The sequence below is a fragment of the Salvelinus alpinus genome, chromosome 20 (genome assembly GCF_045679555.1).
Source record: "Salvelinus alpinus chromosome 20, SLU_Salpinus.1, whole genome shotgun sequence".
Classification (NCBI taxonomy): domain Eukaryota; kingdom Metazoa; phylum Chordata; class Actinopteri; order Salmoniformes; family Salmonidae; genus Salvelinus; species Salvelinus alpinus.
This window is the reverse complement of record NC_092105.1, coordinates 2,143,563-2,169,411: the sequence shown is the minus strand read 5'-3', so window position 1 is coordinate 2,169,411 and position 25,849 is coordinate 2,143,563. Positions and strand designations below refer to the sequence as shown.

The window sequence follows — 25,849 nt, the reverse complement described above, 5'->3', positions numbered from 1 at the left end:
GCCCTCTTCCCGATCCCCCCCGCCCCACCAGCCCTCATCCCGATCCCCCCTGACCCACCAGCCCTCTTCCCGATCCCCCCCGCCCCACCAGCCCTCTTCCCGATACCCCCCGCCAGCACTCTTCTCGATCCCCCCTATCTCTGACCTCATCCAGCAGTATAATACGAGGGTCTTTCAGGATGGTACGGGCGATGGCTACTCTCTGTTTCTCTCCTCCACTCAGCTTCAGACCCCTCTCTCCAACCTGGGTCTCATACCCTGTGGAGACAACACACATCATCCTCCTCATCATCCTCTTCTTCTTCATCATCCTCTTCCTCACCCTCGGGCAGCGACAGGATCTTGTAGTGTATGTCCGCAGCGAGGGCAGCCTCCTCCACCTCCTGGTCGCTAGCGGGAACGCGTCCGTAGCGGATGTTGTTCCTTATGCTGTCATTGAAGAGCACCGTGTCCTGAGGAACCACGCCGATGTAGGAGCGGAGGGAGGTCTGGGTCACCTATAGCCAGGGATGGTACAGATTAGGATTACAGAGGGAGGTCTGGGTCACCTATAACCAGGGATGGTACAGATTAGGATTACAGAGGGAGGTCTGGGTCACCTATAACCAGGGATGGTACAGATTAGGATTACAGAGGGAGGTCTGGGTCACCTATAGCCAGGGATGGTTACAGATTAGGATTACAGAGAGAGGTCTGGGTCACCTATAGCCAGGGATGGTACAGATTAGGATTACAGAGGGAGGTCTGGGTCACCTATAACCAGGGATGGTACAGATTAGGATTACAGAGGGAGGTCTGGGTCACCTATAACCAGGGATGGTACAGATTAGGATTACAGAGGGAGGTCTGGGTCACCTATAACCAGGGATGGTACAGATTAGGATTACAGAGGGAGGTCTGGGTCACCTATAGCCAGGGATGGTTACAGATTAGGATTACAGAGAGAGGTCTGGGTCACCTATAGCCAGGGATGGTACAGATTAGGATTACAGAGGGAGGTCTGGGTCACCTATAGCCAGGGATGGTTACAGATTAGGATTACAGAGAGAGGTCTGGGTCACCTAAAACCAGGGATGTTACAGATTAGGATTACAGAGAGAGGTCTGGGTCACCTATAACCAGGAATGGTTACAGATTAGGATTACAGAGGGAGGTCTGGGTCACCTATAGCCAGGGATGGTTACAGATTAGGATTACAGAGAGAGCTCTGGGTCACCTATAGCCAGGGATGGTTACAGATTAGGATTACAGAGAGAGCTCTGGGTCCCATAACTCAGCGGACAAGTTAGGATTATTTCTATTTTATTTAACCTTTTTTTTAACTAGGCAAGTCAGTTAAGAACAATTTCTTATTTACAATGACGGCCTACCCCGGCCAAACACTAACTCTGACAGCGCTGGGCCAATTGTGTGTCACCCTATGGGACTCCCAATCACGGCCGGTTGTGATACAGCCTGGAATGGAACCGGGGGTCTGTAGTGACGCCTCTAGCACTGAGATGCAGTAATTTAGACTGCTGCGCTACTCGGGAGCCCCTACAGACGACCCATACAGTATAGCCTGCTCTGGAACAGATGGCATACAGGACACAGGTAAACAAGCACACCCAAACACATACACACGCAAACACACCCTACATTCACACACATACACCGACATGAACATAAAAAATGAATGTTTTTATACCTTACGAATATGTTAAACTGGGTCCTCTATCCACCGTGACATTACTACTGGCACCATTCTCACCCAGAGCCCTCTGTTGCACATATGTTTTTGTATGTCACTTTTCCTGAGTTCTCCCCGCATTCCCAGCATAAGGCGCTCGTCGATTCAGGCGCGGCTGGGAATTTTCGCCCATAGTTTAGGGATTCCCATTGTTCCCGTGGCTGTGCCCTTCCCCATTCACGCCTTAAACAGTCGACCATTAGGGTCAGGGTTGATTAGGGAGGCCACCGCTCCTCTGGACATGGTGACGCAGGGGGATCACAAGGAGAGAATTAGTCTCTTCCTCATTGACTCTCCTGCGTTTCCCTTGGTGCTAGGCCTACCCTGGTTAGCTTGTCATGACCCCACTGTTTCTTGGCAACGGAGGGCTCTCACGGGGTGGTCGCGAGAGTGCACAGGGAGGTGTTTAGGGGTTTCCGTTGGTGCTACCACGGTGGAAAGTCCAGACCAGGTCTCCACCGTGCGCATTCTCCCCGAATATGCCGATTTGGCTCTCGCCTTCTGTAAGGCGACTCAATTACCACCCCATCGACGGGGGAATTGTGCGATAAATCTCCTGGTAGACGCCGCACTTCCCAGGAGTCACGTGTATCCTCTGTCACAAGCGGAGATGGTGGCTATGGAGACATATGTCTCTGAATCCCTGTGTCAGGGGTACATTCGGCCCTCTAATTCACCCGCCTCCTCGAGTTTATTTTTTGTGAAGAAGGAGGGAGGTCTGCGCCCGTGTATTGACTATCGGTGAGGTACAGTTACCCGCTACCTCTCATCGCCACAGCGATTGAGTCAATTCACGGGGCGCGCTTCTTCACCAAACTAGATCTCAGGAGCGCTTACAACCTGGTGCGTATCCGGGAGGGAGACGAGTGGAAGACGCCGTTAGTCCCACCTCAGGGCATTATGAGTACTTAGTCATGCCGTACGGGTTGATGAATGCTCCATCAGTCTTCCAAGACTTTGTGGACGAGATTTTAAGGGACCTGCACGGTGTAGTGGTGTATATTAATGACATTCTGATATACTCCGCTACACGCGCCGAGCATGTGTCCCTGGTGCGCAGGGGGCTTGGACGATTGTTGGAACATGACCTGTACGTCAAGGCTGAGAAGTGCCTGTTCTTCCAGCAGTCCGTCTCCTTCCTAGGGTTCCGCATTTCCACCTCGGGGGTGGAGATGGAGAGTGACCGCATTGTAGCCGTGGGTAATTGGCCGACTCCCACCACGGTAAAGGAGGTGCAGCGGTTTCTTGGGTTTGCCCATTACTACCGGAGGTTAATACGGGGTTTTGGTCAGGTAGCGGCTACCATTACCTCACTGCTGAAGGGGGGCCCGGTGAGTTTGCAGTGGTCGGCTGAGGGCTTTTGGTCACCTGAGGGCTCTGTTTACCTCGGCTCCCGTGCTGGCCCATACGGATCCCTCTTTGGCGTTCATAGTGGAGGTGGATGCGTCCGAGGCTGGGATAGGAGCCGTGCTCTCTCAGCGCTCGGGTACGCCACCGAAGCTCCACCCCTGTGCCTTCTTCTCGAAGAAGCTCAGCCCAGCAGAGTGAAACTATGACGTGGGGGACCGGGAGCTGTTGGCTGTCGTAAAGGCTCTGACGGCGTGGAGAAATTGGCTTGAGGGGGCTAAACACCCTTACTCATCTGGACTGACCACCACAATCTGGAGAACATCCGAGCAGCAAGGAGACTCTACCCTCGCCAGGCAAGATGGGACATGTTTTTCAGCCGTTTTGTGTTCAGGCTCCCAGAACGTGAAGGCAGGCGCACTGTCCCGGCTGTATGACACAGAGGAGCGGCCCATGGATCCCACTCCCATACTCCCGGCCTCCTGCCTGGTGGCGCCGGTAGTGTGGGAGCTGGATGCGGACATTGAGCAGGCGTTACGTGCAGAGCCCGCTCTCATCCAGTGTCCCGGTAGGCATCTGTACGTCCCGTATGCTGTCCGTGACCGGTTGATTTATTGGGCCCACACGTCACCCTCCTCTGGTCATCCTGGGATCGGTCGGACAGTGCGCTGTTTGAGCGGGAGGTACTGGTGGCCTACCTTGGCTAAGGACGTGAGGTTTTATGTTTCCTCCTGCTCGGTGTGCGCCCAGTGTAAGGCTCCTAGGCACCTGCCCATACTGGATTCGAGGCGTCGGGCGAGGGGCCTTCAGTATCTCGTGGAGTGGGAGGGGTACGGTCCGGAGGAGAGGTGCTGGGTTCCGGTCGAGGACGTGTTGGATCCTTCAATGCTGCAGGAGTTCCACCGTCTTCGTCCGGATCGCCCTGCGCCTCGCACTCCGGGTCGTCCCCGACGCCGGTGTTGGCACACTGCTGGAGCCACGCGTCAAGGGGGGGTACTGTCACGACTTCCGCCGAAGTTGGTTCCTCTCCTTGTTCGGCGGCCGGTGTCGCAGGTCTTCTAGCAATCATCGATACACTTTTAATTTTCCATTTGTTTTGTCTTGTCTTCCCACACACATGGTTTCAATTCCATAAATTACATGTTGTGTATTTAACCCTCTGTCCCCCCCCCCATGTACTTGTCCAGAATTGTTTATTGTAAGTGCATGTGCACGTGTATCTGGTGTGCGACGGGTTTTGTTACCCATTGATGTATTGTTCTGTTTCCGGTGGTTTTTATTATTAAACTGCTCCGTTGTAAACACCGTTTTTGCTCTCCTGCGCCTGACTTCTCTGCCGCCAGTACGCACCCCTTACCCTATAGAGTTAACTCACCCTGTATATATCCTGTATATAGACCCTATAGAGTTAACTCACCCTGGATATATCATGTATATAGACCCTATAGAGTTAACTCACCCTGTATATATCCTGTATATAACCCTATAGAGTTAACTCACCCTGGATATATCCTGTATATAGACCCTATAGAGTTAACTCACCCTGTATATATCCTGTATATAGACCCTATAGAGTTAACTCACCCTGTATATAGACCCTATAGAGTTAACTCACCCTGGATATATCCTGTATACAGACCCTATAGAGTTAACTCACCCTGTATATAGACTCTATAGAGTTAACTCACCCTGTATATAGACCCTATAGAGTTAACTCACCCTGTATATAGACCCTAGAGTTAACTCACCCTGTATATAGACCCTATAGAGTTAACTCACCCTGTATATAGACTCTATAGAGTTAACTCACCCTGTAAATAGACCCTATAGAGTTAACTCACCCTGTATATAGACCCTATAGAGTTAACTCACCCTGTATATAGACCCTATAGAGTTAACTCACCCTGTATATAGACCCTATAGTGTTAACTCACCCTGGATATATCCTGTTCATCAATACGGATGCATCCTCCCTGGACGTCATAGAAGCGAAACAGCAGACGGAGGATCGTGCTCTTACCTGAACCAGACTGGCCCACCTGCAGACACACACACAGGACATGTGGATGTTAAACCAGACTGGCCCACCTGCAGACACACACACAGGACATGTGGATGTTAAATGCGGGTGTCTGGGTGTCTGGGAATCCGAACGGGGGAGGTCATGTGTTTTAATGCTCATTTTAGTTCATGCTAGTCATGTAATGAAAGGCTATGTGAAGAGTTCAACCTACCAGAGCAACAGTCTGGCCGGCCATCACAGTGAACGATATGCCCCTGAGGATCACATTCCTGAGGACAGCAGCACAGATACACAGTCCTACTTCCTATCTGATTAAGTACTTATGATACACACACACATTATATTACATCATGAGTTGAATGCCAAGAGTTTTACAGATTCTAAATTGACAGGTGAAGGCAAATGACAGGGTGATGCCTTGCTGTAGTACAAGCTCTGTTCTGCTCCGTCCATGACTATCCATCTGTTCAATGTATGTATTGTCTGTCATGAGAGAATATGTCCATGACATCAGAGATTAACTACACATTCTCATGACATCAGAGAAGTACTACACATTCTCATGACATCAGAGATTAACTACACATTCTCATGACATCATAGATGAACTACACATTCTCATGACATCATAGATGAACTACACATTCTCATGACATCAGAGATGAACTACACCTTCTCATGACATCAAAGATGAACTACACATTCTCATGACATCATAGATGAACTACACATTCTCATGACATCAAAGATGAACTACACATTCTCATGACATCATAGATGAACTACACATTCTCATGACATCAAAGATGAACTACACATTCTCATGACATCATAGATGAACTACACATTCTCATGACATCATAGATGAACTACACATTCTCATGACATCAAAGATGATCTACACATTCTCATGACATCATAGATGAACTACACATTCTCATGACATCAGAGATGAACTACACATTCTCATGACATCATAGATGAACTACACATTCTCATGACATCAGAGATGAACTACACATTCTCATGACATCATAGATGAACTACACATTCTCATGACATCAGAGATGAACTACACATTCTCATGACATCAGAGATGAACTACACATTCTCATGACATCAGAGATGAACTACACATTCTCATGACATCAGAGATGAACTACACATTCTCATGACATCATAGATGAACTACACATTCTCATGACATCAAAGATGAACTACACATTCTCATGACATCATAGATGAACTACACATTCTCATGACATCATAGATGAACTACACATTCTCATGACATCAGAGATGAACTACACATTCTCATGACATCATAGATGAACTACACATTCTCATGACATCATAGATGAACTACACATTCTCATGACATCATAGATGAACTACACATTCTCATGACATCATAGATGAACTACACATTCTCATGACATCAGAGATGAACTACACATTCTCATGACATCATAGATGATCTACACATTCTCATGACATCAGAGATGAACTACACATTCTCATGACATCAGAGATGAACTACACATGTTTTTATGACCTACCCCTCAGTGTAGCTGAAGCAGACGTTCTGAAACGTCACCTCGCCCGTTGTCAACTGGAGGTCTGTGGCGCTGACATCGTCTTTCACCTGGACAAGACAACATGACAGGAAATGACATCAGCAGTGTGGTGGAACTCAGGTACTAGATGGTCAATTCACTCCCCTCTCCACAGTCCCACAGCACCACAGTCCCACAGCCCAAGGACCCACAGCCCAGAGTCCCACAGCCCAAGGACCCACAGCACCACAGTCCACAGCCCAGAGTCCCACAGCCCACAGCACCACAGTCCCAGAGCCCACAGCCCAAGGACCCACAGGCCAGAGTCCCACAGCCCAGAGCACCACAGTCCAGAGTCCCACAGCCCACAGCACCACAGTCCACAGCCCAGAGTCCCACAGCCCACAGCACCACAGTCCAGAGTCCCACAGTCCCAGAGCCCACAGCCCAGAGTCCCACAGCCCACAGCACCACAGTCCAGAGTCCCACAGCCCACAGCACCACAGTCCAGAGTCCCACAGCCCACAGCACCACAGTCCACAGCCCAGAGTCCCACAGCCCATAGCCCACAGTCCCACAACCCACAGTCCCATAGCCCCACAGTCCCACAGCCCACAGTCCCATAGCCCACAGTCCCAAAACCAACATTCCCACAGTCCACAGTCCCATAGCCCACAGTCCCAAAACCAACATTCCCACATTCCACAGTCCCATAGCCCACAGTCCCACAGTCTCACATTCCACAGCACACAGTTCCACAGTCCACAGTCCCCATCCACAGTCCCACAGTCCCGCAGCTCACAGTCCCACAGTTTACAGACTAACTGGGGAGAGGCCCTCCACAAGCCTCAGGGAGGGTGAGGGAGAAAGAGCGGGAGAAGGAGCGGGAGAGGGAGAGGGAGCGGGAGAGGGAGCAGGAGAGGGAGAGGGAGCGGGCGAGGGAGCGGGAGCGGGCGAGGGAGCGGGCGAGGAAGCGGGAGAGATAGAGGGAGACGGAGAGGGAGACAGAGAGGGAGGACAGGAGCAGGGACAAACACACGGATGCGGGGACACACACAAACCTGACCATGGTCTTAGCAGTTTAAATGATAAACACAACTCATTACCCCTCAGATACAGGAGTAACTCACGAGCACCACGTGCTTACCTCTTTGTGTTCTGTTAAGATCTTGAACATGTTCTCCATGTCAATAAAGGAACTCTGGATTAGTCTGTGGAGAGAATATGTTGAGTTATCCAGTAATGGAGGCATAGCGAAATGCATGTGACTGTCTCCCATACAGTGAGATTGTAGATCTCACCTGTAATATGTGTCAGACCAGTTGATTTCACCTGTAATATGTGTCAGACCAGGTGATCTCACCTGTAATATGTATCAGACCAGGTGATCTCACCTGTAATATGTATCAGACCAGGTGATCTCACCTGTAATATGTACCAAACCAGGTGATCTCACCTGTAATATGTACCAAACCAGGTGATCTCACCTGTAATATGTACCGAACCAGTTGATCTCACCTGTAATATGTACCGAACCAGGTGATCTCACCTGTAATATGTATCAGACCAGGTGATCTCACCTGTAATATGTACCAAACCAGGTGATCTCACCTGTAATATGTATCAGACCAGTTGATCTCACCTGTAATATGTATCAGACCAGGTGATCTCACCTGTAATATGTACCAAACCAGGTGATCTCACCTGTAATATGTACCAAACCAGTTGATCTCACCTGTAATATGTACCGAACCAGTTGATCTCACCTGTAATATGTACCAAACCAGGTGATCTCACCTGTAATATGTACCAAACCAGGTGATCTCACCTGTAATATGTACCGAACCAGGTGATCTCACCTGTAATATGTACCAAACCAGGTGATCTCACCTGTAATATGTATCAGACCAGGTGATCTCACCTGTAATATGTATCAGACCAGGTGATCTCACCTGTAATATGTACCAAACCAGGTGATCTCACCTGTAATATGTACCAAACCAGGTGATCTCACCTGTAATATGTACCGAACCAGTTGATCTCACCTGTAATATGTACCGAACCAGGTGATCTCACCTGTAATATGTATCAGACCAGGTGATCTCACCTGTAATATGTACCAAACCAGGTGATCTCACCTGTAATATGTATCAGACCAGTTGATCTCACCTGTAATATGTATCAGACCAGGTGATCTCACCTGTAATATGTACCAAACCAGGTGATCTCACCTGTAATATGTACCAAACCAGTTGATCTCACCTGTAATATGTACCGAACCAGTTGATCTCACCTGTAATATGTACCAAACCAGGTGATCTCACCTGTAATATGTACCAAACCAGGTGATCTCACCTGTAATATGTACCGAACCAGGTGATCTCACCTGTAATATGTACCAAACCAGGTGATCTCACCTGTAATATGTACCAAACCAGGTGATCTCACCTGTAATATGTACCGAACCAGGTGATCTCACCTGTAATATGTACCGAACCAGGTGATCTCACCTGTAATATGTATCAGACCAGGTGATCTCACCTGTAATATGTACCAAACCAGGTGATCTCACCTGTAATATGTACCGAACCAGGTGATCTCACCTGTAATATGTATCAGACCAGGTGATCTCACCTGTAATATGTACCAAACCAGGTGATCTCACCTGTAATATGTACCAAACCAGGTGATCTCACCTGTAATATGTACCGAACCAGGTGATCTCACCTGTAATATGTATCAGACCAGTTGATCTCACCTGTAATATGTACCAAACCAGGTGATCTCACCTGTAATATGTATCAGACCAGTTGATCTCACCTGTAATATGTACCGAACCAGTTGATCTCACCTGTAATATGTATCAGACCAGTTGATCTCACCTGTAATATGTACCGAACCAGTTGATCTCACCTGTAATATGTATCAGACCAGTTGATCTCACCTGTAATATGTACCGAACCAGGTGATCTCACCTGTAATATGTATCAGACCAGTTGATCTCACCTGTAATATCTACCAAACCAGGTGATCTCACCTGTAATATGTATCAGACCAGGTGATCTCGCCTGTAATATGTATCAGACCAGGTGATCTCACCTGTAATATGTATCAGACCAGGTGATCTCACCTGTAATATGTACCAAACCAGGTGATCTCACCTGTAATATCTACCAAACCAGGTGATCTCACCTGTAATATGTACCAAACCAGGTGATCTCACCTGTAATATGTACCAAACCAGGTGATCTCACCTGTAATATGTATCAGACCAGGTGATCTCACCTGTAATATGTATCAGACCAGGTGATCTCACCTGTAATATGTACCAAACCAGGTGATCTCACCTGTAATATCTACCAAACCAGGTGATCTCACCTGTAATATGTATCAGACCAGGTGATCTCGCCTGTAATATGTATCAGACCAGGTGATCTCACCTGTAATATGTATCAGACCAGGTGATCTCACCTGTAATATGTACCGAACCAGGTGATCTCACCTGTAATATGTATCAGACCAGCTGATCTCACCTGTAATATGTATCAGACCAGTTGATCTCACCTGTAATATGTACCGAACCAGGTGATCTCACCTGTAATATGTACCGAACCAGGTGATCTCACCTGTAATATGTACCGAACCAGGTGATCTCACCTGTAATATGTATCAGACCAGGTGATCTCACCTGTAATATGTACCAAACCAGGTGATCTCACCTGTAATATGTATCAGACCAGTTGATCTCACCTGTAATATGTATCAGACCAGGTGATCTCACCTGTAATATGTACCAAACCAGGTGATCTCACCTGTAATATGTACCAAACCAGGTGATCTCACCTGTAATATGTACCGAACCAGGTGATCTCACCTGTAATATGTATCAGACCAGTTGATCTCACCTGTAATATGTACCAAACCAGGTGATCTCACCTGTAATATGTATCAGACCAGTTGATCTCACCTGTAATATGTACCGAACCAGTTGATCTCACCTGTAATATGTATCAGACCAGTTGATCTCACCTGTAATATGTACCGAACCAGTTGATACTCACCTGTAAATATGTATCAGACCAGGTTGATCTCACCTGTAATATCGTACCTGAACCAGGTGATCTCACCTGTAATATGTATCAGACCAGTTGATCTCACCTGTAATATCTACCAAACCAGGTGATCTCACCTGTAATATGTACCGAACCAGGTGATCTCACCTGTAATATGTATCAGACCAGCTGATCTCACCTGTAATATGTATCAGACCAGTTGATCTCACCTGTAATATGTACCGAACCAGGTGATCTCACCTGTAATATGTACCGAACCAGGTGATCTCACCTGTAATATGTACCGAACCAGGTGATCTCACCTGTAATATGTATCAGACCAGGTGATCTCACCTGTAATATGTACCAAACCAGGTGATCTCACCTGTAATATGTACCAGACCAGTTGATCTCACCTGTAATATGTACCGAACCAGGTGATCTCACCTGTAATATGTACCGAACCAGGTGATCTCACCTGTAATATGTATCAGACCAGGTGATCTCACCTGTAATATGTACCAAACCAGGTGATCTCACCTGTAATATGTATCAGACCAGTTGATCTCACCTGTAATATGTACCGAACCAGGTGATCTCACCTGTAATATGTACCGAACCAGGTGATCTCACCTGTAATATGTACCGAACCAGGTGATCTCACCTGTAATATGTACAAAACCAGTTGATCTCACTTGTAATATGTACCAAACCAGTTGATCTCACCTGTAATATGTACCAAACCAGGTGATCTCACCTGTAATATGTACCAAACCAGGTGATCTCACCTGTAATATGTCACCTGTAATATGTACCGAACCAGGTGATCTCACCTGTAATATGTACCGAACCAGTTGATCTCACCTGTAATATGTACCGAACCAGGTGATCTCACCTGTAATATGTACCGAACCAGGTGATCTCACCTGTAATATGTACCAGACCAGTTGATCTCACCTGTAATATGTACCGAACCAGGTGATCTCACCTGTAATATGTACCGAACCAGGTGATCTCACCTGTAATATGTATCAGACCAGGTGATCTCACCTGTAATATGTACCAGACCAGTTGATCTCACCTGTAATATGTACCGAACCAGGTGATCTCACCTGTAATATGTACCGAACCAGGTGATCTCACCTGTAATATGTACCAAACCAGGTGATCTCACCTGTAATATGTACCGAACCAGGTGATCTCACCTGTAATATGTACCGAACCAGGTGATCTCACCTGTAATATGTACCAGACCAGTTGATCTCACCTGTAATATGTACCGAACCAGGTGATCTCACCTGTAATATGTACCAGACCACTTGATTTCACCTGTAATATGTGTCAGACCAGGTGATCTCACCTGTAATATGTACCAAACCAGGTGATCTCACCTGTAATATGTACCAAACCAGTTGATCTCACCTGTAATATGTACCGAACCAGTTGATCTCACCTGTAATATGTACCAGACCAGGTGATCTCACCTGTAATATGTACCAAACCAGGTGATCTCACCTGTAATATGTACCAAACCAGGTGATCTCACCTGTAATATGTACCAAACCAGGTTATCTCACCTGTAATATGTATCAGACCAGGTGATCTCACCTGTAATATGTACCAGACCAGTTGATCTCACCTGTAATATGTACCGAACCAGGTGATCTCACCTGTAATATGTACCAAACCAGGTGATCTCACCTGTAATATGTACCAGACCAGGTGATCTCACCTGTAATATGTACCAAACCAGGTGATCTCACCTGTAAAATGTACCAAACCAGGTGATCTCACCTGTAATATGTACCGAACCAGGTGATCTCACCTGTAATATGTACCAGACCAGTTGATCTCACCTGTAATATGTACCGAACCAGGTGATCTCACCTGTAATATGTACCGAACCAGGTGATCTCACCTGTAATATGTATCAGACCAGGTGATCTCACCTGTAATATGTACCAAACCAGGTGATCTCACCTGTAATATTTTTTTTATTTTTTTATTTCACCTTTATTTAACCAGGTAGGCTAGTTGAGAACAAGTTCTCATTTGCAACTGCGACCTGGCCAAGATAAAGCATAGCAGTGTGAACAGACAACACAGAGTTACACATGGAGTAAACAATAAACAAGTCAATAACATGGTAGAAAAAAAGAGAATCTATATACAATGTGTGCAAAAGGCATGAGGTAGGCAATAAATCGAATAATTACAATTTAGCAGATTAACACTGGAGTGATAAATCATCAGATAATCATGTGCAAGAAGAGATATTGGTACTGGTGTGCAAAAGAGCAGAAAAGTAAATAAATAAAAGCAGTATGGGGGGTGAGGTAGGTAAATTGGGTGGGTAGTTTACAGATGGACTATGTACAGCTGCAGCGATCGGTTAGCTGCTCGGATAGCAGATTTTTAAAGTTGTTGAGGGAGATAAAAGTCTCCAACTTCAGAGATTTTTGCAATTCGTTCCAGTCGCAGGCAGCAGAGAACTGGAAGGAAAGGCGTCCAAATGAGGTTTTAGCTTTAGGGATGATCAGTGAGATACACCTGCTGGAGCGCGTGCTGCGGGTGGGTGTAGCCATCGTGACCAGTGAACTGAGATAAGGCGGCACTTTACCTAGCATAGCCTTGTAGATGACCTGGAGCCAGTGGGTCTGACGACGAACATGTAGCGAGGGCCAGCCGACTAGGGCATACAGGTCGCAGTGGTGGGTCGTATAAGGTGCTTTAGTAACAAAACGAATGGCACTGTGATAAACTGCATCCAGTTTGCTGAGTAGAGTGTTGGAAGCTATTTTGTAGATGACATCGCCGAAGACGAGGATCGGCAGGATAGTCAGTTTTACTAGGGTAAGTTTGGCGGCGTGAGTGAAGGAGGCTTTGTTGCGGAATAGAAAGCCGATTCTTGATTTGATTTTGGATTGGAGATGTTTGATATGAGTCTGGAAGGAGAGTTTGCAGTCTAGCCAGACACCTAGGTACTTATAGATGTCCACATATTCTAGGTCGGAACCGTCCAGGGTGGTGATGCTAGTCGGGCGTGCGGGTGCAGGCAGCGAACGGTTGAAAAGCATGCATTTGGTTTTACTAGCGTTTAAGAGCAGTTGGAGGCCACGGAAGGAGTGTTGTATGGCATTGAAGCTCGTTTGGAGGTTAGATAGCACAGTGTCCAAGGAAGGGCCGGAAGTATATAGAATGGTGTCGTCTGCGTAGAGGTGGATCAGGGAATCGCCCGCAGCAAGAGCAACATCATTGATGTATACAGAGAAAAGAGTCGGCCCGAGAATTGAACCCTGTGGTACCCCCATAGAGACTGCCAGAGGACCGGACAACATGCCCTCCGATTTGACACACTGAACTCTGTCTGCAAAGTAGTTGGTGAACCAGGCAAGGCAGTCATTAGAAAAACCGAGGCTACTGAGTCTGCCGATAAGAATATGGTGATTGACAGAGTCGAAAGCCTTGGCCAGGTCGATGAAGACGGCTGCACAGTAATGTCTTTTATCGATGGCGGTTATGATGTCGTTTAGTACCTTGAGCGTGGCTGAGGTGCACCCGTGACCGGCTCGGAAACCGGATTGCACAGCGGAGAAGGTACGGTGGGATTCGAGATGGTCAGTGATCTGTTTGTTGACTTGGCTTTCGAAGACCTTAGATAGGCAGGGCAGGATGGATATAGGTCTGTAACAGTTTGGGTCCAGGGTGTCTCCCCCTTTGAAGAGGGGGATGACCGCGGCAGCTTTCCAATCCTTGGGGATCTCAGATGATACGAAGGAGAGGTTGAACAGGCTGGTGATAGGGGGTGCGACAATGGCGGCGGACAGTTTCAGAAATAGGGGGTCCAGATTGTCAAGCCCAGCTGATTTGTATGGGTCCAGGTTTTCCAGCTCTTTCAGAACATCTGCTATCTGGATTTGGGTAAAGGAGAAGCTGGGGAGGCTTGGGCGAGTAGCAGCGGGGGGGGCGGGGCTGTTGGCCAAGGTTGGAGTCGCCAGGAAGAAGGCATGGCCAGCCATTGAGAAATGCTTGTTGAAGTCTTCGATTATCACGGATTTATCGGTGGTGACCGTGTTACCTAGCCTCAGTGCAGTGGGCAGCTGGGAGGAGGTGCTCTTGTTCTCCATGGACTTTACAGTATCCCAGAACTTTTTGGAGTTAGAGCTACAGGATGCGAATTTCTGTTTGAAAAAGCTGGCCTTTGCTTTCCTGACTGACTGCGTGTATTGGTTCCTGACTTCCCTGAACAGTTGCATATCGCGGGGGCTCTTCGATGCTATTGCAGTTCGCCACAGGATGTTTTTGTGCTGGTCGAGGGCAGTCAGGTCTGGAGTGAACCAAGGGCTATATCTGTTCTTGGTTCTGCATTTTTTGAACGGAGCATGCTTGTCTAATATGGTGAGGAAGTAACATTTAAAGAATGACCAGGCATCCTCAACTGACGGGATGAGGTCAATATCCTTCCAGGGTACCCGGGCCAGGTCGATTAGAAAGGCCTGCTCGCAGAAGTGTTTTAGGGAGCGTTTGACAGTGATGAGGGGTGGTCGTTTGACCGCAGACCCGTGGAGGATACAGGCAATGAGGCAGTGATCGCTGAGATCTTGATTGAAGACAGCAGAGGTGTATTTGGAGGGCAGGTTGGTCAGGATAATGTCTATTAGGGTGCCCATGTTTACGGATTTAGGGTTGTACCTGGTGGGTTCCTTGATGATTTGTGTGAGATTGAGGGCATCAAGCTTGGATTGTAGGACTGCCGGGGTGTTAAGCATATCCCAGTTTAGGTCACCTAACAGAACAAACTCTGAAGCTAGATGGGGAGCGATCAATTCACAGATGGTGTCCAGGGCACAGCTGGGAGCTGAGGGGGGTCGGTAGCAGGCGGCAACAGTGAGAGACTTATTTCTGGAGAGATTAATTTTTAAAATTAGAAGTTCGAACTGTTTGGGCATAGACCTGGAAAGTATGACAGAACTTTGCAGGCTATCTCTGCAGTAGATTGCAACTCCTCCCCCTTTGGCAGTTCTATCTTGACGGAAAGTGTTATAGTTGGGTATGGAAATCTCAGAATTTTTGGTGGCCTTCCTAAGCCAGGATTCGGACACGGCAAGGACATCAGGATTGGCAGAGTGTGCTAAAGCGGTGAGTAAGGCAAACTTAGGGAGGAGGCTTCTGATGTTGACATGCATGAGGCCAAGGCTTTTTCGATCGCAGAAGTCAACAAATGAGGGTGACTGGGGACATGCAGGGCCTGGGTTTACCTCCACATCACCCGAGGAACAGAGGAGTAGTAGGATGAGGGTGCGGCTAAAGGCTATCAAAACTGGTCGCCTAGAGCGTTGGGGACAAAGAATAAAAGGAGCAGATTTATGGGCGTGGTAGAATAGAGTCTGGGCATAATGTGCAGACAGGGGTATGGAGGGGCGCGGGTACAGCGGAGGCAAGCCCAGGCACTGGGTGATGATAAGAGAGGTTGTATCTCTGGACATGCTGGTCTCAATGGGTGAGGTCACCGCATGTGTGGGGGGTGGGACAAAGGGGGTATCAGAGGTACGGAGAGTGGAACTACAGGGTCCATTGCAAACCAAAACAATGACAATAAAACTAGCCTGAACAACAGTATGCAAGGCATATTGATATTTGAGAGAGACATACAATAAGGCATAATATGTACCGAACCAGGTGATCTCACCTGTAATATGTACCAAACCAGGTGATCTCACCTGTAATATGTATCAGACCAGTTGATCTCACCTGTAATATGTACCGAACCAGGTGATCTCACCTGTAATATGTATCAGACCACTTGATTTCACCTGTAATATGTGTCAGACCAGGTGATCTCACCTGTAATATGTACCAAACCAGGTGATCTCACCTGTAATATGTACCAAACCAGTTGATCTCACCTGTAATATGTACCAGACCAGGTGATCTCACCTGTAATATGTATCAGACCAGGTGATCTCACCTGTAATATGTATCAGACCAGGTGATCTCACCTGTAATATGTACCGAACCAGGTGATCTCACCTGTAATATGTACCGAACCAGTTGATCTCACCTGTAATATGTACCAAACCAGGTGATCTCACCTGTAATATGTATCAGACCAGTTGATCTCACCTGTAATATGTACCGAACCAGTTGAGAGGAGTGTACAGCTGGATGATGTAGGTGCCAAACAGGACATAGTCACCAACCTAAGGAGAAGTGGGCAGACCAATAACACACAACCAAATTCAATTCACTATCCTCCCTGACGACTAACACCCTGACGACTAACACCCTCCTGACTAACACCCTGTTGATTAACACCCTGCTGACTAACACCCTGCTGACTAACACCCTGCTGACTAACACCCTGCTGACTAACACCCTGCTGACTAACACCCTGCTGACTAACACCCTGCTGACTAACAGACTGCTGACTAACACCCTGCTGACTAACACCCTGCTGACTAACACCCTGCTGACTAACACCCTGCTGACTAACACCCTGCCGACTAACACCCTGCTGACTAACACCCTGCTGACTAACACCCTGCTGACTAACACCCTGCTGACTAACACCCTGACTAACTAACACCCTGCTGACTAACACCCTGCTGACTAACACCCTGCTGACTAACACCCTGCTGACTAACACCCTGCTGACTAACACCATGTTGACTAACACCATGTTGACTAACACCATGTTGACTAACACCCTGTTGACTAACACCCTGTTGACTAACACCCTGCTGACTAACACCCTGCTGACTAACACCCTGCTGACTAACACCCTGCTGACTAACACCCTGCTGACTAACACCCTGACGACTAACACCCTGACGACTAACACCCTGACGACTAACACCCTGACGACTAACACCCTGACGACTAACACCCTGTTGACTAACACCCTGCTGACTAACACCCTGTTGACTAACACCCTGCTGACTAACACCCTGCTGACTAACACCCTGCTGACTAACACCCTGCTGACTAACACCCTGCTGACTAACACCCTGACGACTAACACCCTGACGACTAACACCCTGTTGACTAACACCCTGCTGACTAACACCCTGTTGACTAACACCCTGCTGACTAACACCCTGCTGACTAACACCCTGCTGACTAACACCCTGACGACTAACACCCTGACGACTAACACCCTGACGACTAACACCCTGACGACTAACACCCTGCTGACTAACACCCTGCTGACTAACACCCCGACTAACACCCCGACTAACACCCCGACTAACATCAAGAGAGATCAAGTCTAAACAGAGAATGAATCAGAGGATGCCAGTGTGGTCTGATGTGAACCCATATGAAGGTAGAGAAGACTGTACCTGGAACTGGCCTTCTGTGACCATATAAGCACAGAGCAGAGATCCTGCTAATAGCCCTGAGCCAATGATCAGGTTCTGGGTCTGGTTCAGTAGGGCCAATGATGCGTTGGTCTTCCACTCTGACTGCTGCAGACAGGACAGGGGAACACCAATCACCAGCTAGCTACCTCAACATTAACCAATCAGGACAGGGGAACACCAATCACCAGCTAGCTACCTCAACATCAACCAATCAGGACAGGGGAGTCCAATCCTCAGCTAGCTACCTCAACATCAACCAATCAGGACAGGGGAACACCAATCACCAGCTAGCTACCTCAACACTCAAACAATCAGGACAGGAAAACACCAATCACCAGCTAGCTACCTCAACATCAAACAATCAGGACAGGGGAACACAATCACCAGCTAGCTACCTCAACATCAACCAATCAGGACAGGGGAGTCCAATCCTCAGCTAGCTACCTCAACATCAACCAATCAGGACAGGGAAACACCAATCACCAGCTAGCTACCTCAACACTCAAACAATCAGGACAGGGGAACACCAATCACCAGCTAGCTACCTCAACACTCAAACAATCAGGACAGGGGAACACCAATCACCAGCTAGCTACCTCAACATCAAACAATCAGGACAGGGGACACAATCCTCAGCTAGCTACCTCAACATCAACCAATCAGGACAGGGGAACACCAATCACCAGCTAGCTACCTCAACACTCAAACAATCAGGACAGGGGAACACCAATCACCAGCTAGCTACCTCAACACTCAAACAATCAGGACAGGGGAACACCAATCACCAGCTAGCTACCTCAACATCAAACAATCAGGACAGGGGACACAATCCTCAGCTAGCTACCTCAACATCAACCAATCAGGACAGGGGAACACCAATCACCAGCTAGCTACCTCAACATCAAACAATCAGGACAGGGGACACAATCCTCAGCTAGCTACCTCAACATCAACCAATCAGGACAGGGGAACACAATCACCAGCTAGCTACCTCAACCAATCAGGACAGGGGAACACAATCACCAGCTAGCTACCTCAACATCGACCAATCAGGACAGGGGAACACAATCACCAGCTAGCTACCTCAACATCGACCAATCAGGAGAGCACAATCATCAGCTAGCTACCTCAACACTCAACAAATCAGGACAGGAGAGCCCAATCTTCAGCTAGCTACCTCAACATCGACCAATCAGGAGAGCACAATATCTAACAGTCCGACTGTATAGATGTCAATACCCCGACAACAGGACCTGGAGACCCTAACAACAGATTGTAAAGTCAGGGAATGTGCGTTGTCCTTTTACCTGGTACTTCAGAATTGCCTCTTCGAAGCAGGTCACTTCATACCCCTCAGCACTGTAATATTTCACCTGCAACAAAAGGTTGGACTGAATGCATGGTTTATCTGGGTAGTAAGCTGTTGAGGAGGTTGGGATGTGAAAATAGTCTGGGTAAGGTTTGGGGTTAGCAGGGGGTATTGGATATGGCTCAGTCAGTACCGTCTCAAAGTTGAGCAGTGAATCCACAGCCTTAGACTTGGCGTTGTTGTCCTGAGTGTTCATGTCTCGTCTGTACTTGGTCCTCCACTCAGTGATCAGGATGGTGAAAGCTGGGGAGTAAATATGTTTTCAGAGTACAACCTGGACTCCAAACCAGAGACCCATCTGAACACCTCGACCACTGTCACCCACAAAAGCATCGTTACCGGTCACGCTACTAACGCTGCTATCGGCTACAAGAAGTCATCAAACTGAGTCTGTCCTCTGTCAGTATCACTGTGTAATAGAATAGGACCCGTCACTGTTATGCACCAAAACTTCATACTCAAGAAGCACTGTCAATACCACTGACCCCAAAAAACCTTTGGGTTTTTTTCTGCATCCAGGGTGACTTAAACTCTAGTTCTACGGGCCGGAGACGTCCAGGGTGACAGAAACTCTAGTTCTACGGGCCGGAGACGTCCAGGGTGACAGAAACTCTAGTTCTACGGGCCGGAGACGTCCAGGGTGACAGAAACTCTAGTTCTACGGGCTAGCGATTCCACACAGCTAACTAGCTAGCGATTCCACACAGCTAACTAGCTAGTGATTCCACACAGCTAACTAGCTAGCGATTCCACACAGCGATTCCACACAGCTAACTAGCTAGGGATTCCACACAGCGATTCCACACAGCTAACTAGCTAGCGATTCCACACAGCTAACTAGCTAGCGATTCCACACAGCTAACTAGCTAGCGATTCCACATCAGCTAACTAGCTTGTGATTCCACACAGCTAACTAGCTAGCGATTCCACACAGCTAACTAGCTAGCGATTCCACACAGCTAACTAGCTAGTGATTCCACACAGCTAATTAGCTAGCGATTCCACACAGCTAATTAGCTAGCGATTCCACACAACTAACTAGCTAGGGATTCCACACAGCGATTCCACACAGCTAACTAGCTAGGGATTCCACACAGCGATCTAGCTAGCAATTCCACATCAGCTAACTAGCTTGTGATTCCACACAGCTAACTTGCTAGCAATTCCACACAGCTAACTAGCTAGCAATTTCACACAGCTAACTAGCTAGCAATTCCACATCAGCTAACTAGCTTGTGATTCCACACAGCTAACTAGCTAGCGATTCCACATCAGCCAAACCTGAATCAGTCAACTCACTGAGGTAGATCAGCAAGCAGATGAAGACGATGAGGCCGAACAAGGCATTGAAGTAGGACACAAAGTAGAGGATGGCGATGACTATATCAGCGATGGTGGGCAGGATACTGAAGATGATGTAGCTAAGGAGAGAGAGAGGAGAGAGAGGGTGGCAGGGCACTGAAGAGGATGTAGCTGAGGAGAGAGAGGGGAGAGAGAGGGTGGCAGGATACTGAATATGATGTAGCTGAGGAGAGAGAGAGAGGGGAGAGAGGGTGGCAGGACACTGAATATGATGTAGCTGAGGAGAGAGAGAGAGGAGAGAGAGGGTGGCAGGATACTGATAGGATGGATTGAGCAGATATATATGTGTGTGTGTGTGTGTGTGTGTGTGTGTGTGTGTGTGTGTGTGTGTGTGTGTGTGTGTGTGTGTGTGTGTGTGTGTGTGTGTGTGTGTGTGTGTGTGTGTGTGTGTGTGTGTGTGTGTGTGGAGGGGGTGTGAGTGTGTGTGTGGAGGCGGTGTGTGTGTGTGTGTGTGTGTGTGGAGGGGGGGGGGGGGGTGTGGAGGGTGTGTGTGGAGGGGGTGTACCTGAGCAAGTTATTGATAGAAGATGTTCCTCGGTCTACACTTCTCAGAACGTCCCCAGTGTGTCTCCCCAGGTGCCAGCGCAACGACAGGGAGTGGAGGTGACCAAACAGACGGACCTGAACCACCCTGCTGGTGAACTGCTGGACCTGCGTCCACAGGAAGGACCTCAGGTTACTGATAAACCCTGATGTACCTGGTGGGGGGGGGGGGAGACAGAGAGAGACAGAGACAGATAGAGACAGAGACAGAGACAGAGACAGAGACAGAGACAGAGACAGAGAGAGAAAGAGAAAGAGAAAGAGAGAGAGAGAGTCAAATCCAGCCAGTGAGAGACTCAGGGGAAGCCATTAATAGGTAACAGTAGCCATTAATAGGTAACAGTAGCCATTAATAGGTAACAGTAGCCATTAATAGGTAACAGTAGCCATTAGTTGGTAACAGTAGCCATTAGTTGGTAACAGTAGTCATTAGTTGGTAACAGTAGCCATTAATAGGTAACAGTAGTCATTAGTTGGTAACAGTAGCCATTAGTTGGTAACAGTAGTCATTAATAGTTAACAGTAGCCATTAATAGGTAACAGTAGCCATTAATAGGTAACAGTAGCCATTAATAGGTAACAGTAGTCATTAGTTGGTAACAGTAGCCATTAATAGGTAACAGTAGCCATTAATAGGTAACAGTAGCCATTAGTTGGTAACAGTAGCCATTAGTTGGTAACAGTAGCCATTAGTTGGTAACAGTAGTCATTTGTTGGTAACAGTAGCCATTAATAGGTAACAGTGGCCATTAATAGGTAACAGTGGCCATTAATAGGTAACAGTAGCCATTAATTGGTAACAGTAGCCATTAGTTGGTAACAGTAGCCATTAATAGGTAACAGTAGCCATTAATAGGTAACAGTAGCCATTAGTTGGTAACAGTAGCCATTAATAGGTAACAGTAGCCATTAATAGGTAACAGTAGCCATTAATAGGTAACAGTAGCCATTAGTTGGTAACAGTAGCCATTAGTTGGTAACAGTAGCCATTAGTTGGTAACAGTAGCCATTAATAGGTAACAGTAGCCATTAATAGGTAACAGTAGCCATTAGTTGGTAACAGTAGCCATTAGTTGGTAACAGTAGCCATTAATAGGTAACAGTAGCCATTAGTTGGTAACAGTAGCCATTAGTTGGTAACAGTAGCCATTAATAGGTAACAGTAGCCATTAGTTGGTAACAGTAGCCATTAATAGGTAACAGTAGCCATTAGTTGGTAACAGTAGCCATTAGTTGGTAACAGTAGCCATTAGTTGGTAACAGTAGCCATTAGTTGGTAACAGTAGCCATTAGTTGGTAACAGTGATCGGAGTGTCTTATTATTCCTCACCTGCCCCTCCACCCTGGAGGAACTTGAGCAGGACATAAATACACACGGTGGTGGCCAGGGTCCTCCAGCTGCTGCCATCAGACAGATTATTCACTAGACAGACACAGAGGACAGACACACAGAGACAGATTATTCACTATCAGGACAGGACAGGGGAACACCAATCACCAGCTAGCTACCTCAACACTCAAACAATCAGGACAGGGGAACACCAATCACCAGCTAGCTACCTCAACACTCAAACAATCAGGACAGGGGTACACCAATCACCAGCTAGCTACCTCAAGAGGACAGACACACAAGAACAGATTATTCACTAGACAGACACACAGGACAGACACACAGAGACAGATTATTCACTAGACAGACACAGAGGACAGACACACAGAGACAGATTATTCACTAGACAGACACAGAGGACAGACACAGAGGGACAGATTATTCACTAGACAGACACAGAGGGACAGATTATTCACTAGACAGACACAGAGGACAGACACAGAGGGACAGATTATTCACTAGACAGACACAGAGGACAGACACAGAGGGACAGATTATTCACTAGACAGACAACAAGGGGAAGATATTGTCGCTGTCTGATAAAAACCTCTTATCTCCAAAACAGAAACTTTTCAAGAAATGGGAAAAAAAATCCATATTTTCCCATTAACCAACATACAATTAAGAAACTTCAGAAGATATTTTAAATACATTTTCTTAGTCATGAAATCGATTCATAGCATATCAAATATGAAATTATACAACACTCAAAGACTAAATGGAGTAGGGAGCAGACTTGTTCATCTGAAATACTCCTCTAATTTATAAACGTAGAACAAAGAGATTTGCAGAACAAAATGGTGGCTGATTTTGGGATCCAAAAACAAATCACATAAAAGGTTGACAAACGGTGCCAGCCAATAGCAACCAGACAGGGAGAGTTATCAGTTCGTTGGGAAGCAGTGTTTCAGAAGCCAAAGGGTTAATTGTCATTCATACCCATTAGGACTGTGGTGCTGAGAATCAGACACAGAGGAGAATCACAATCAGCACCAGATGAATGGAGAAAAGGAACAACCAAACGGGGAACCCATCGAGGGAATGTACCCCTTTATGTCTTGTTGGGGGGGGGGGGGGGGGATGGGGGGGAGGAGAGGGAGGGTAAAGGGAGACGAGGGGGTGCTGATTTCTGAGCCTTGGCATGAGGTCGGAGGTCACAGGACAAAAAGTCCCTTTTTAGCAGCATGTTAACCAATCTGAAAGCCTCATAATGGCCCCTAATCATGACTGGCAGGGTGAGTGACCTCCCACACTATATACAGGGGCGCAACTTCCACTGGAGACGGGGGGGACATGTCCCTCCTACATTCTGAAATTGTATTTTTGTCCCCCCCCCAGTTTTGTCCTTGGAATGTGATCCAAAACGAGGCAGTAGTGTGCTTTAGGACCATGCGGACGTCTCCGAGCGGTCGGTAGGCTGTTTGGAGTGTTTATCCGACTGAATATAAAATATATATAAAAATGATGTCCCATCCACTTCCAAAACCAAAGTTGTGCCCCTAACAATATATAGAGTATAATATATATAAAACATATTGTTAGGTGTACTATATATATACATACACACACTACCGTTCAAAAGTTTGGGGTCACTGAGAAATGTCATGGTTTTTTAAAGAAAAGCTCTTTCCATTAAAATGACATCAAATTGATCAGAAATACAGTGTAGACATTGTTAATGTTGTATTTTTAATGGAATATCTACATAGGCGTACAGAGGCCCATTATCAGCAACCATCACTCCTGTGTTCCAATGGCACGTTGTGTTAGCTAATCCAAGTTTATCATTTTAAAAGGCTAATTGATCATATAAAACCCTTTTGCAATTATGTTAGCACAGCTGAAAACTGTTGTTCTGATTAAAGAAGCAATAAAACTGGCCTTCTTTAGACTAGTTGAGTATCTGGAGCATCAGCATTTGTGGGTTCGATTACAGGCTAAAAATGGCCAGAAACAAATACTTTCTTCTGAAACTCGTCAGTCTATTCTTGTTCTGAGAAATGAAGGCTATTCCATGTGAGAAATTGCCAAGAAACCGAAGGGTGCTCAGAGCTGAGGGGAGAGGGGACTCAGAGCAGAGGGGAGAGGGGACTCAGAGCAGAGGGGAGAGGGGACTCAGAGCAGAGGGGAGAGGGGACTCAGAGCAGAGGGGAGAGGGGACTCAGAGCAGAGGGGAGAGGGGACTCAGAGCAGAGGGGAGAGGGGACTCAGAGCAGAGGGGAGAGGGGACTCAGAGCAGAGGGGAGAGGGGACTCAGAGCAGAGGGGAGAGGGGACTCAGAGCAGAGGGGAGAGGGGACTCAGAGCAGAGGGGAGAGGGGACTCAGAGCAGAGGGGAGAGGGGACTCAGAGCAGAGGGGAGAGGGGACTCAGAGCAGAGGGGAGAGGGGACTCAGAGCAGAGGGGAGAGGGGACTCAGAGCAGAGGGGAGAGGGGACTCAGAGCAGAGGGGAGAGGGGACTCAGAGCAGAGGGGAGAGGGGACTCAGAGCAGAGGGGAGAGGGGACTCAGAGCAGAGGGGAGCGGGCACTTGACAGCAGGTTTAGGGGCCAGGAGACGGTCTCACATTCAGCTGTCCCAAAACAACAAGGGACACGGGGGACTGCTCACACAGGGACACGGGGGACTGCTCACACAGGGACACGGGGGACTGCTCACACAGGGACACGGGGGACTGCTCACACAGGGACACGGGGGACTGCTCACACAGGGACACGGGGGACTGCTCACACAGGGACACGGGGGACTGCTCACACAGGGACACGGGGGACTGCTCACACAGGGACACGGGGGACTGCTCACACAGGGACACGGGGGACTGCTCACACAGGGACACGGGGGACTGCTCACACAGGGACACGGGGGACTGCTCACACAGGGACACGGGGGACTGCTCACACAGGGACACGGGGGACTGCTCACACAGGGACACGGGGGACTGCTCACACAGGGACACGGGGGACTGCTCACACAGGGACACGGGGGACTGCTCACACAGGGACAGCGAGGGCCCCTAGACCACGCTACTACATTTAAAAAAAATACAGACCTTAAAATATTTAATTTCATTACTCTTGATAAAAAAATGACAGTCTTTTTCTTTTTATGTCACTTTCTG

The 25,849-nt window shown here is 47.6% G+C and overlaps 1 protein-coding gene across 1 annotated transcript in view; it reads right to left on the bottom strand.

The window, feature by feature from the left end:
- Positions 1-25,849, bottom strand: part of abcb6b (ATP binding cassette subfamily B member 6 (LAN blood group) b) — a 38,617-nt gene that overhangs the window by 11,193 nt on the left and 1,575 nt on the right. Inside the window, exons 3-15 of the mRNA XM_071354314.1 lie at positions 22,673-22,765; positions 21,305-21,497; positions 20,737-20,858; positions 19,571-19,680; positions 19,376-19,441; positions 18,048-18,173; positions 16,831-16,907; positions 7,803-7,866; positions 6,659-6,744; positions 5,311-5,368; positions 5,011-5,115; positions 323-497; positions 146-258 (exon numbers count right to left, since the gene is read on the bottom strand). Coding sequence (XP_071210415.1) covers positions 146-258; positions 323-497; positions 5,011-5,115; positions 5,311-5,368; positions 6,659-6,744; positions 7,803-7,866; positions 16,831-16,907; positions 18,048-18,173; positions 19,376-19,441; positions 19,571-19,680; positions 20,737-20,858; positions 21,305-21,497; positions 22,673-22,765 — 1,388 coding nt within the window. The remainder of the gene's footprint in view (positions 1-145; positions 259-322; positions 498-5,010; positions 5,116-5,310; positions 5,369-6,658; positions 6,745-7,802; positions 7,867-16,830; positions 16,908-18,047; positions 18,174-19,375; positions 19,442-19,570; positions 19,681-20,736; positions 20,859-21,304; positions 21,498-22,672; positions 22,766-25,849) is intronic.